Genomic DNA, 13302 nt, shown 5'->3' on the forward strand with positions numbered 1-13302 from the left:
TGAAAAAACCCTAGAGATAGAAAAAAAGGAGACTCAAAGGACATCCTCAACATGTGAACATTCTTCCAGAACACTGACTTTTCCTTCCTTAACACATTTTTTTCCCTATTTCAAAATATGGCAGTGCAATGGGGCAACATACTTCATTAAAAAAGCATATTATTAGTACTTTGTTAACAATAAAGTTATATTTCGCATGATACTAGTTTACAATAATTTCTTTCACTATGTAAGTTAAAGAAAGCTTCATTTTCATCCAGAGTATTGAAATTCAAGTTGTGGAAACCTAAGAAAGACTCACTGATCATTAAGTCATGATTCACTAAAGGAGAGCTAAGGACAAAGGTTAGAAACTGTGTGGGAAATTTTATCTTAGGAGTAAAGAAAACAAGAGAGAGATAATATTATGTGTCTATTAATAGGGATAATTAAATTAATCAAAGGGGACTCCAAAGGGATCCTTATAAAATCACTATGGAGGAAAAAAAAATCACTATGGAGATATTCTTGCAAATGATTTTACAATTTTTTTTATTGTTGAAATAGTGACCGATCCCTATTTCACTATGATTGCTATTCTGCCATTGAAACACAAACCACACTGATAGTGTTTTCAGTTGAAATGATTGTGGTTTCATTTCAGAGTGAGATGAGAAAATTTTTAAACACCGTATCAAAGCTTTCCAAGTCAATATATAGCCTATCTATCTACCTACTGTGCCAGAAGATGACATAATACACAGATCTTCACATATCCAAATCAAATATTTATACAAAACAGTTAATTTGCACTATCTTCAGCTCTAAGTATTGACTTCTCTAAGTACTTGGCAGCTGTTTAAAATAATATGCATAGATATGACAAAATATTTCTTCTGGTGATAAGAACAGGCTTTTAAAAAAGTAAAGGTAAGTACTCTGACTTTCACTCAACGGGCTCTAATTTGTATTCTAAGTTCTGGGAAGAAGTTCTGAAGAGCCTTTGAGGTGGGACATGGCCCCAGGGTCTTCCCGCTGTAGGTGGAGCGAGGAGCGCTTTGACAGCGAACCAGGCATGGCTTGTAGTGTCATATTTTCTCCCTCTCTGGGATCATGTTGACACTGGATTTGTGATAAGGACGTTAGATACCTGTTGCAAAGGGAAGTGATTTGGAGGAAGGCAAAGGGATTCACAACTGGCTAACACACGAGTAGGTATAGTTGGATGGAATAAAATGCAGAGGACAGAGGATCACAGCCTCCTCTCTGAGGGACATTTTACTTCCGGCGGGAGTAGGCTGTTCACTCTTTGCTCACCTGTAATGTGTCCCCTGGCCGGCCCTCACCATACACGACCTCCCTGAACAAAATTTCAGTTCCATCAGTGAGAGAGAGACGTTTAGGATGAATGTAGGAGCCACAGTGCTTCTACAAGGAGACCCAGCATGTGGCCCCCAGATCCCCCATGGCTGTGAGCCTAATGCCTGCATTAGGGACAGGGGAGGGGAGGGAGGAGGTGCTAAGGCTGGAGAGAGCCCCTCACCTGACGCAAAAAGAAAGACAGTTCAGAGTAGAGCACAAACTTTTTTCCACCAGCTCTTAACTTGAAGTCTTCAGCGCTTGTGATGAGCACTGGGTGTTGAATAACCAGGTCCCCCCCGGGGAAACAAATGCAGCACGAGGCCTTATTAACTCACTGGAACTGAAACAAAAACTTGGAGGGAAAAGAAATCTTAAGAGGAAAAGCTTGTGAGCTTGCTCTCAATAAACCAGGGCAACTTAACTTCCGGAAACATCTAAACCTTGCAAGGGGGAGTGGGGCTCAACCTTACAGCTGCAAGCAACAGCGGGGCCAGTAGGGGAAGCCTTCTCTGTGGCCAAGTGCTCTGAAATTCTGTGTTTCCCATGGGAAGTGGCATCGGGTTCACTGTTGGGAGTTTTACCCAGGCCTTAGACAGGGTTGACCAGGCTTTCGAACTTTTCATCACATCTGAGGTCTCGCTGTCTTAGTTACACATAACTGGATATTAGCCCTGAAAGCCAGGAGAGGAGATAGAATGACAAAATAGACTTCACTGAAAAAGAAACCTTTAGGTCTTGAAACCACGTAATTCCCTATATTTCTGTTTTCTTTTGTCTTTTGGGCATGCTAACTTCATACATTCGTATTTAAAATGCCTGAGACACACACTGAGAAAAATTGGACAAGCCAGGATTTGCCGTATTATTCCTCAGCTGATGAGAACGTGGAGATTTTAACTACTGTTCAGTCTTCTTATTTTATGAATACCGTCATTATTATCGTCTTTATTATTGTCATGAGCATTTCTTATTTTAATGATTTTACTCTGTTTTACAGGAGGGGTTCAAAATGGGACTAACTCTTGAAGGCACAGTATTTTGTCTCGACCCATTAGACAGCAGGTGCTGATGTCAAGAACAAGAAATCCAAATTTGTGTTAAATTTGTTTTATATGCATATAGATCATATGACAGGTAGTGTCTGTGTGCCAATATGTTTTTGAAGATCTTCACTTTTTGCAAACTATTTTAGTAAAATGTCTTCCACTATTGATCTATAACGTTTATTTTAAAAATAAGTCACTGTAAAGTAAATCATACTTTCATGTTCCTTTCTGTTTCTCTTGTAGATGAATTTAGAATCAAAGAACAAATTATCCAAATATCTGCCTTGTGTCTGAGTTCTAAATAATTAGCATCTTGAAATCTGTGTTCATTTTCCAGGCTGCTACTTTATTATTCATTCCCCAAAGCCATACCTTGATGATACCTTTCAGTCTTGAGGAGATATACCAATGCTAAACTTAGTATATTCTGTATTCAGACCAGTAAGCATGTTACCATGCATTAGACAGGTGTTATTTTATGTATTAGATGTTGTTCATATCATCAGCAAAATGTAAACTTTGAATATAATGCCGCCAGGTCATTTTTAGCAGGTAAAATAGCAAAAATATAATTTCCAATAATAGTTAAGCCAAATAATTATTTATTAGTAAAAGTAAAGTAATAATGTTAGCTACTACAGTCAGTCATACTCTAAATCTTTTATTTATTTCATAAGTAAGGATAATGGTAAAAGCCAAAAATTTGCTCATTACAAATACACTTAAGATTTAATTTCTAAAGAGATACGTTACATTGCTAAACATCTAAACATCATCTGATCTAATATTTTCTTAAAAAAATGGAATGTCGGTTGTCTACAGTTACAGAATCTATTGCCCACATTTACTTTACCAAATGTATTTTTCTTACTGAATATTATTCTCATATTTTCTTCTTTGATAAACATTTTCTCACCAGATCTTATTTGGTTTTGCCCCATTAGTTTTGATACTTTAAAATCTCTAACAATTATTCTTTATGAATCAACAGTATTATTTAGCAACTTTAATTCGTATTTGTTTCTGTTGAAGTCAGAATTTCATTTTTTACAAAAATCAAGTGGCTTCTCAGTTTGGGTTAACATGAACAATGAAATTTTTTTTCATAATATGCTGATGAACTCCGACCTTTTAAAATGTTAATTTTCTATATCTTTGCCTATCATGTAACAGATTTTAATTGGTATTCAGTACAAGAAGGATTTATGGTTAAAATTTATAATTTGGTTCATTGCATCATAAGAAAAACAGATTAAATTAATAAAAATGTGAGCTTAGATTAGGGATATATCTCAAAAATAGATTTTTTTCTTTTACTCCTGGGAAATTTTGTCAAGTGCTAAGGGTACATATTCACTAGGAAAAGAAATCATAAAATGCTTATGCAATGTTATATTTGTATGTATCTTCATAATGTTCTATGGTAGACATAAGCCTTCTTACTTGTTTCTGTATTGGCTAAGTTGTACCTTAGTTAGAGCTTACCATATATTTCATAAAGGAGAATCTTTATAATTTTGTTTGTCATACAGTATTTTGGAATTTGTATAATGAGGATGTTTAGAAGCCATATTAGTGGCTTTTTTTAACAGATAGAATTTGTATTTTTATTGTACTTCAAAAGCTTTATGTAATAGATATATATTTAGTGGCCATTTATTACCAATGGTAACACCATAGAGTACTAAGATGGAATTTGCACACTTAAGATACGTTACCTTACCATTTTTAATGGTAATCAGTTCTGCTGCTGGCATGATTAAATAGTACACAATTGGTTATTAATTATGAACGTTCATTTCTCCAGTCCATTTTTATGAAGATCTGGTTGAAAATTGTATTTCTATGTAAACTCAATGATATGTTTGATTTTGCTGAGAATAAATGATTTTAAATAAATAATTGTATATTTACTTATTAAATCATCTCTGGTTAGGGGCGCCTGGGTGGCTCAGTTGGTTGAGCGACTGCCTTTGGCTCAGGTCATGATCCCGGAGTCCCAGGATCGAGTCCCGCATCGGGCTCCCAGCTCACGGGGAGTCGGCTTCTCCCACTGACCTTCTCGCCTCTCATGCTCTCTCTCACTGTCTCTCTCTCAAATAAATAAATAAAAAATTTTTTTAAAAAATCTCTGGTTAAGTTAGAAACATTCTGACCTGCTCTGTTTCCGACCTGGGCCGGTTCACCCCTCCTTAGGCAACCTGGTGGTCCCCCGCTCCCGGGAGGTCACCATATCGATGCCGAACTTAGTGCGGACACCGATGGGCATCGCGCACCCCGGCCCAGAACTCCTGGGCTCCAGCGACCCTCCTGCCGCAGCCTCCCCAGGAGCTGGGCCACCGCCGGCCAGCTAGAAACATTCTGAAGCTAATTCGCATGACGAAGTGTCTAGGTCATCTGGTGAGGCCTGAGAGGGGAAGAGAAAGGCAGGAAGAGAAGGAAAAGAATGAATGAACTTTCCTTTTAAGTTCCTTACAGCCCGCGCACATTTCAGCTTTATAAGCAAGTCCCCTTCGGTTATGAAACCGTGACCTCAGTTCTGCTGGGGAGACGCGTCATAACTTGGTTCCTTTCACTAGAAGTGTCTGGTGCAATAACTGTTATGTAAGCATCTCTTTTCAAAACTGAGAGCCTTTTCAGCCTAGTAATAATAGGGTTTCTTGGTAGATAGTCTTTATGAGGTGGACTTGATCGTAAATTTGAGCTGTGGCTTACTGGAATATCATGAAGTCTTGAAAATTTGAAAACAAAATATTATTAAAGATACACAGGACTCAAATGTACATTCTTTGCACATCAAGGAACAACTCATCAACCCATTCAGTAAAGCTCATTTATTACTGACTTTATGTGATAACATATCGTATGTGGGTTAGAGAACATCTAGTAACTGACTAGATTTAAGTTTGCTTACTTAATTAACAGTTAAACTGAAGATGACCAGGTTCCTGCCTTCAGTTAGCTCAGTGTCATAAAGGAAAAGTAAGGCACTGTATGAATTGATCGGTGAAAACCAATATGTTCTAAAGTACCGTGTGAATCAAAAACTTCCCAGAAGACATTTATATTTAATTATGTTTAAATGTGGGTACCTAGTACTGGCTAGTGTCTACAGTGTTGGATATCCACTGTGAAACTATCAAGACAGTCCAATGGCAATAATTTTTTCTTCTTATTTCTTTTATTTGGGATCTGAATTTTTAAAAAAAATTTTGGTCACATTATGGGAATTTATTTTTCAGATAGAATTTCTGATAGATTTTGCATTGTTGTGTTTCTGAATGTTTCTTTTTTTTTAAACTCTTTTTGATGTTACTTAACCGTGAAAAAAAACTAGCTGCTGATATTTTTCTGTTCCAGTGTTTCCATATATATAGTTCCAAATTCAATATTTATTCATGATTTTGGATTTCAACCTCTGTTAAACTAGTTGGAGAATCTTGGACTCAATTTTGACAACTAAATCTCAGACTCCACCTAAACTACACCCTTTCTAAGTGGCTAGCACCCTGCTGAGACGGGCGTGCCTCGTATTGTGCTCAGATCCCCGTATCTCCTGCAGGAAGAGCCTAACTTGTGTCGTCTCCTTCCTAGATGAGCTCAGATAAATTTTTCAAGAACCTCCTCCTCCAGTGTCCATCTCATAAATGGGACAAAATCTTAGCTCTTCAATACTTGTTCCTTGTCTTTTTTTTTTTTTTTAAGATTTTACTGATTTATTTGACAGAAAGAGCGCACAAGTGGGGGTGGGTGGAAGAGGAAGAAGCCGGCCTTGCTGCTGAGCCTGGAGCCCTCCTTGGTCCATGTCTTCATCTGCTGTTAAGGACGAAATGTGACCCACTTTTAGAAACCCCTCATAAAACTTATTTTCTCTGGATTCATCCAAAGTGGATTTCCTTACTCTAATAAGGAGACCACCTAAAATAACTTACGGTCTTCTAAGTCCTTTCAAATAAATTTTTATGAAATATGGATATTATTTAAATAGCAGAAGACATTACGCTTCTCTGGATTCATTTCCTTCCATTTCTGTTCATGGGTTCTAAGACACAGTACTTCCTGAACCGCACTTAAGTAATATGAAAAACATGGCATACTTAAGAAGTTGAGTTTAAAGTCTCATTTCAAAATTTTCTGACATTACATAATAAATGGAAATAGTAGAATTTCTATATCATTAACATTGGGTTTCATGTCAGTTAATAGGACCACCATTGGGGTGCCTGGGTGGCTCTGTCAGTGGGTTAAGCATCTGCCTTCCGCTCAGGTCATGATCCCCGGGTCTTGAGATCCAACCCTCATCGGGCTCCCTGCCCTAGGGGAAGCCTGCTTCTCCCTCACCCACCCTCCCACTGCTTGTGTTCCCTGTCTTGCTGTGTCTCTTTCTGTCAAATAAATAAAAATCTTTAAAAAAAAAAATAGTACCACCATAACTATATGACAAAAAATTTGGAAAAATTTACTTTATTTACTTTATTTCCCTTACCCTCATTTTTGGCATTCGTTCAGATGCATAGTCAACATTCATTGAGTCAGACTTTTCCAGTTTACATGCAAGTCTATCTATAGGCGCCTTGAACTATGCATTAAGGCTTTTAAGTAGTGCTGTTTTCATTAAAGGAAACCTGGCTAGAAGCTGTAGGAGTTACCTTCGTAAAAGGATTCTTCAGTACCCAGTGGACCTAATTAAGTAATTTATTAGAGGACATTCTGATATCCCATAGCATTTTCTTGATAATTTGTCCTTTACTGAATTATTAATAGATTTTGCAAAAATATATAAAATACTGTCTTGGAAAATCTTTTAAAAATATTTTAATAAAGTTTTTTTATAAAACTTCTTTATTTATTCTCCAAAAGTCTTGAAGAAAAGTTTGCTTTGACATTTTTATATCCTTCGGTGCCAAGCACAACATTTTGTCCATAATCATTCAGTAAAGGTTGAATACTTCTTTAGCAACATGCTTCTTGCTAATGATGTGAGCTAAAACTTCTTAAGCTCTCCAGGAGAGAAAAGAACCATATGCCTTCCAAGTAAATGTTAGAAGATAATACTTTGTTCTCTCTGATGAAAACTTCACTATGATTTTAACTTTTATCTCACTGCAGCAATAATTTGCTGAATAAAGATCTTGGCCATTCTCTGAGATGATCTACAACCACTATAGAATCATAGACCAAGGAAATCTGGCCCAACCGAGTAAGGGAAAACCAATGATTACAGCGTTTTCAAAGAGGCTGTGAAGATTTAACAATGAACGTTCTATAACTGAGAGACGTTCCTTATACTGAAGGGAATGGAGAACTGTAGTTGCGGAGTGTGTGTGTTAACTCCTACTGTACCTTTCCTGGAATCCCATGTTGTTGTCACACAGTTTTCATTAGTTTTAAATATTTTTAAGCTCATTTACTTGTCCTTAATTTTTATTGTCCTCTTACTTCAAATGACATTTCACAAGGGCATGTTGGGGCCCTTCCCAGTTGACTACTCCCTCCTCTCTGTCTGGCTAGGCTGCTGTGTTCTAGTCAGTTCCAAAGGTCACTTGTTCCAGTTGAAATAGCTGTCTGGATGGCCTGGAAATAATCCAGAGACTGGTTCTTTCCTGCAAAGAAAGCAAAGAAAGATGTTTGTTTCTTGGCTACATTTTGAAAGGAAAAAATAAAAGAATTTTATGACTCATCTACTAATAGCTGAAAAAAATTAATATAGCTCTGGGACAGAGTTAAAATTATTATTTTTCAATGCTTTGTATGATTTTGCCTTTTTATCTAATTCTTAAAATCAGTTTACGATTAAAATCATTAAATAATTGGTATTAGGTAGCTAAGTGTATATAAGAAGTGTGTGCTGGGAAATTTTGGCAAAGGTTCAGCAAAAACTGAGTTCTGCTACAGACAAACGCAAAGACTCACTCATGCTTCATTTAGCAATTCAGTTCTTCATTGATTTTATTCTTGGTATCTGCTTTAATTTGAAAAAAAGAAAAAGCAGCTTTGGTTGTGCCAGACAGTACAGGGAACAGGCGGAGACAGGTGATGAAGGGAGAGTCGTAAACACTCGGAGATGTCAGCGAACCCACTCTTGGCCAAGGGGCTGCACACAGATACTGGACCGACCTGTTCATTCTTCAGACAGTTTGGACCCTTTCTGGGCTCAAAAGTAATTCGTATGATGCATTTATGCAACAGGCTGTTTCTGCAATGATTCCTCTTTAATTTCCTTTAGTTCTCTGGTAATGCCTGTAGTTTTCACCTTTTTGACATAAAAGGAACTAAAGGGAAATACCTGAAAGTAAGCTGGCCAATTGTTTCATCGTGTGGCAGTTAGACTAACAAGTATTGCGTGGAATCACTTGAGTTCGATCCTAAACCATAGCTTATTTGGATGTTTAACTGGTTTTCAATTAGATTACTTAAACCGTCCGCTCTAGAGTGTCTCAGACTGACGCGGAGGGAAGCCCTGGACTCGGATTTTAAACTTCCTACTTTGATGATGCGGTCACAGTTATAGCTCTGATCTGAGCTTTGACTTTGGGAGAGTCCTCTAATGGGGTTCATGAAGTACATGGACATTAGCTATTCTTGGCATAAGAAAGGAACAAAGTCCTCCAAACTAACCAAAAAATGTCACAGAAACCACATATTTCATTTTTTATTTACATACCGGTTGAAATAAATATTGAGTCAACGTTTCCTAGGTAAATAGTGCATCTGGCTGGCAACAGTCTTATAGAAGGGGACAGCAGAGACCACAAAAGTGTCCCAACCTTTGTATGTGTTTATAATCTCAAGATTTGTATACGAAATTCTGTCCTTCTAATAAAGTTGGATGCAAGGCAAAAGGGTGATTCTCAGATACTCTGCTTTCTCAACCTTTCCTACTCTTAGAAACACAGATCACAGCGTATAGTTACTCTGGAGAAATGGGCCTATGATTCTCTTCAAAAATATTAATGGCTTGCCAAATTTTCAGGATAACTTCGAGATAGATGATGCATGTCTCAAAGGAATTTGGGGACTCTCCTCTTTCCAAGTAAACACTAGACTTTGAAACGCCAGCAAAGAAATGCTGAAATGTATAAGATAGTACAATAATGAAATATCAAAACACAAGTATTCTTAAATATGTTTACATGAAGAGAAGCATTTAAATTCACAGCGAATTTGTTATTCCTCTGGATTTTATAGGAACCTGCTTGTATGCGCTTGGGTTTTATAATGAAGCTTTGTATGTGAGAATGTGAGTTTTAGAATACTTCCTTGAAATATATTCAAATAAAACTTGCCTTTGACATATGAGCTATACTCTTTTATGTAGCTTTTTGGTGAAGTCGTTGTTGTTGTTGTTTTCCTGTACCTATAAAGAAAAGAATATGCAGAAAATGTAAAAATCCCCAGCATGCCTATTAAATCTTCCAAAGGTAGCCATTGTATTTCTCATCTCTCTGTACCCTGCCGTAAGCCTTAATCACAGAGCTGAAATGAGAGACAACAGCTGTCCTTCAAAACCACAGGGGGCTCGAGGATTTGTTCCTGCTGTGCAAATTGATCGAATCTGTACAAGCCTTTGGGAGATATTCTATTGAAAACTCTACAGCAGGACCTCCTTCTTAGCAAACAGTTGATTTTTATTTTTTCAGAAAGAAGCAATCAAGAATGTCTATCTGACCAAATAAAATTAATTAGAAAGCTTGTAGACATAAAACAAAGTCAATGAGACCATGGAAAGTGCATGAGTCATATGACCTAGTTGAGCTTATTCAGAACACACACACACTTACAAAACTTTGGGATTCCATCAAAACCAGATTGTTTCCCGCACTGTTCCCCAACTAAAAATTAGAAGGTCAAAGCAAAATTAGACAAAAATGTCCCCAAAAGCAATGCATGAAAATTGCCTGACAACTAACAAAACAAAATACATGGAAACATGTTGTATCATTGTGAATTTTCCACGTTCAAGTGTTTCTCCTCTCACACAATATATAATATTAAATTGCATGTAACACCACTTACCTTTCTCTCCAACAACTATGAGGAAATTCATGACAGCTAGTTCAGTTTTTGGATGTCAAATGAGAAAATGGATCTAGGACTTAAAGGACACAGAACTATTTTGGAATGTGCTTGCTCTCAAGAAAGGCCAAGCAAGATTAAAATAAACGCATTAATTGATTATTGTTCTTCAGGAGAATGAGCAATTTCAAGCAGAGAGAAACTTGTGTTTCAAAAGGTCAGCTGGGATGGTATTTAAGAGGAAAACTGAAGTCACATTTTTAATACTTAAGACAGCTGCTTTATGTTCAGAGGCCTCTCTGATGAGGTCCTTCTGTGCTGACTGCAGTCTGTTCTCCGGGGTGGATGCAGACTGGAAGAAAAAAAAAAAAGTCATTGTCCTTCACTGATCCTTTCATGGCCCGTAACTGCACGGATTCTGAAGAAACCAGTGAAATCTCTGCACCAGGTTTGATCTCCCCTCTCTGCTTCCTTTCCAGCAAGAGATACGTATCCACATAGACATACCGAACTGAAGTCTCTAGAAATGTGACCCTGAATTTGGTTTAAGGCAATTGTTAAAGTAGTTGGGGGTATTCAACGAAAATTTTGGAGCTGTTTTAGAGACATATTTCTTTTTCTTTCATTTCCTAAAGGCTAAAACATCAAAAGAAAATGGTATAAATAATAAATATATATTGGCAAGAATCATGTATACTTATGCCTGCCAAAATGTCAAGATTACTGATACAAATTGTGGTCTATGTGGCCAGAAAGATTATCATAAGATGCACAGTCTTCTCCATCCCACACTCATCACAGAATACTTTTTGGGATATGGGAAACCACAAGTACATCAGTGGGAACTTACTTGTATGGAAATACTGTAGTCAAACCATGAATCATGGCAGCCAGATTTCCCAGAATAAAGCAGTTGCTTTAGAAATTATGCCAACTATGTGGGTTATAAATACAGTTTCAAAAATTGCAGATCAGCATAATATGGAGAAGTTATTAGCAAACTGCAGAAGTGTGGTTCTAAAGCAGTGTTGAATGGCAACTTCATAATGACTTTTATTTTTCTTAGATACAGTGTCTTAAACAAAGAACAGTCGCAAACCCTGTCTATTATACCTGCAGTCAAACTGGGGTTTGCATCTAAATAGCTCTATTCTGCCTAAATGAGTTTGACTCACAACACACGTCTTTTTCCTATAGAATGCAGGCCACCATGTTAACATTTTTTTCTCATTCAAAGTACATAATTATTCAGATTTTTTTTTAGTTATTTTTGGCTACCTGACACTTGATACTAGTTGTGAATTAACAGGAATTAGAGCCAAGGCAATTATAAATATAAAACAATGTGATTCTCATTAATATTCTGCTATTCCAGACAGATTTAGGATGAGGCAGACAGACCCACTATGGCTAAGCTTTCATAGGAACTTCAAATTTCGGGTAAAAACAAAACAAAAGAAAACAAAACACCAAATACGGAAGAATACAATGAAGCCATATACATTAATAAAACATGCTCATTGTTAGGTCAAGAATTTGTAAAACAAATTAACTAAATAAGTTTCTCTTTCTTGTTACGTACCTTTCCTAATCCTGCATAATGCCAATTTGTTCTACAGAATATTTTCTAAATTAGTTAGCCCATAAAAAGGATGCTCTCTTGATCCTCTATAATTTAGCTCTCTACATGACACTGTTGAGAGAAACTTTATCCAGTATCTTCCACTGGGTTAGTTCTGTAGAGCAGAATTCACGTTCCAGTTCTGTGATGAGAGGATCAATCACTGTCAACTGCTCTAACCTCAGGTTCTCCCAGTGCCCATGAGATGCTAGGAGCAATTTGTAGAAACTCCTGACTCCTCTTGTTATAATTCTATTCCGATAGATGTGAAAGCGTCACAAAATAAGTGGGTTGAATGCTGTAAACGCCACAAGTTGTAGATATTCTGCTATTGAAATACACAGTTCAAATATCAAATCATGTGATGCGCTTTTGGATTGTGTAGTAATATATTTTTAATTTTTTTGACTTATTAATACCATGTCTTAAAGAATATTAGTTGCCACTTGGGTTCTAATTTCTTTTTATAGTAAAAATTACATTCAAGCATCAAGATAACATTAATGGTGCATTCATTGTCCCAAAATAGCTGATGGTGAAGGGTTCTGAAGCGGACTTTGACTTGGTTAATGACTCGCAGGAAAAAAAAACTGTGTAAACAGCTAGAGATTTGGCTATTTGTGATGATATTTGCATCTCTGTAACTAGAATTTCCGTATTCAATAATACTAGTTGGCTAGAATCCAGAATACTGGAAACACGGATTGCAGGCAAGGATGGAGCACGACAGAAACGCTCCTCTGTTGCCGGTTAGAATATGAAATGGAGCACCACCTCTGCAAGACCTTTTCCAATTTTCTGCAAAACTAAATAAAGTCTTATCATTGAATTCAGCAGCTACTCTCATAGGAATTTCTCCAACTGATTTGAAAACTTAGGTCTGCACGTAAACCCACTTCTGTATGTTTATGGCAACTTCATTCACTGTTGCTGAGAACTGGAAGCAACCAAAATACCTTTCATGACACCCTGAGACAGAAAAAAGAACGACCCTTTCTCAAAGGGTATGGCGATTTGAGAGTTGACTCACAAGTATTCGATCACATTGAATCAGGGAAGTAATGGTCGGTGTCGGACCTGCCACGAAAGGCCCGACTCAAGTTCCTACTTGTCGCACGTGACTCTCCCGTGTGTGTGTTCTGTACTGTTGTATCATCATCGTATCGTGCGCACGTTACGTACACGCGATCATGTGCGGTGTATGTGTGTGTTAGGATTACGTGTGATGAGAACTGCTGGTTGAGACATTCCCAGGCTCGAGACCCCGGAGTGGCTGAC

The 13302-nt window shown here is 37.2% G+C and overlaps 1 protein-coding gene across 16 annotated transcripts in view; it reads left to right on the plus strand.

Moving 5' to 3' along the window:
• GULP1 (GULP PTB domain containing engulfment adaptor 1) overlaps nucleotides 1-4286 on the plus strand; it is a 244790-nt gene extending 240504 nt beyond the window's left edge. For all 16 annotated transcript variants that reach the window (XM_045086465.1, XM_045086461.1, XM_045086460.1 and 13 more), the window contains one exon: nucleotides 2339-4286. In XM_045086465.1, coding sequence (XP_044942400.1) covers nucleotides 2339-2360 — 22 coding nt within the window. In that variant the 3' untranslated portion in view covers nucleotides 2361-4286. The remainder of the gene's footprint in view (nucleotides 1-2338) is intronic.
• The last annotated feature ends 9016 nt before the right edge of the window (nucleotides 4287-13302 follow it).

The sequence above is a fragment of the Mustela putorius genome, unplaced genomic scaffold (assembly GCF_011764305.1).
Source record: "Mustela putorius furo isolate JIRA1106 unplaced genomic scaffold, ASM1176430v1.1 tig00000992_pilon_pilon_pilon, whole genome shotgun sequence".
NCBI classification, from domain to species: Eukaryota; Metazoa; Chordata; class Mammalia; order Carnivora; family Mustelidae; genus Mustela; species Mustela putorius.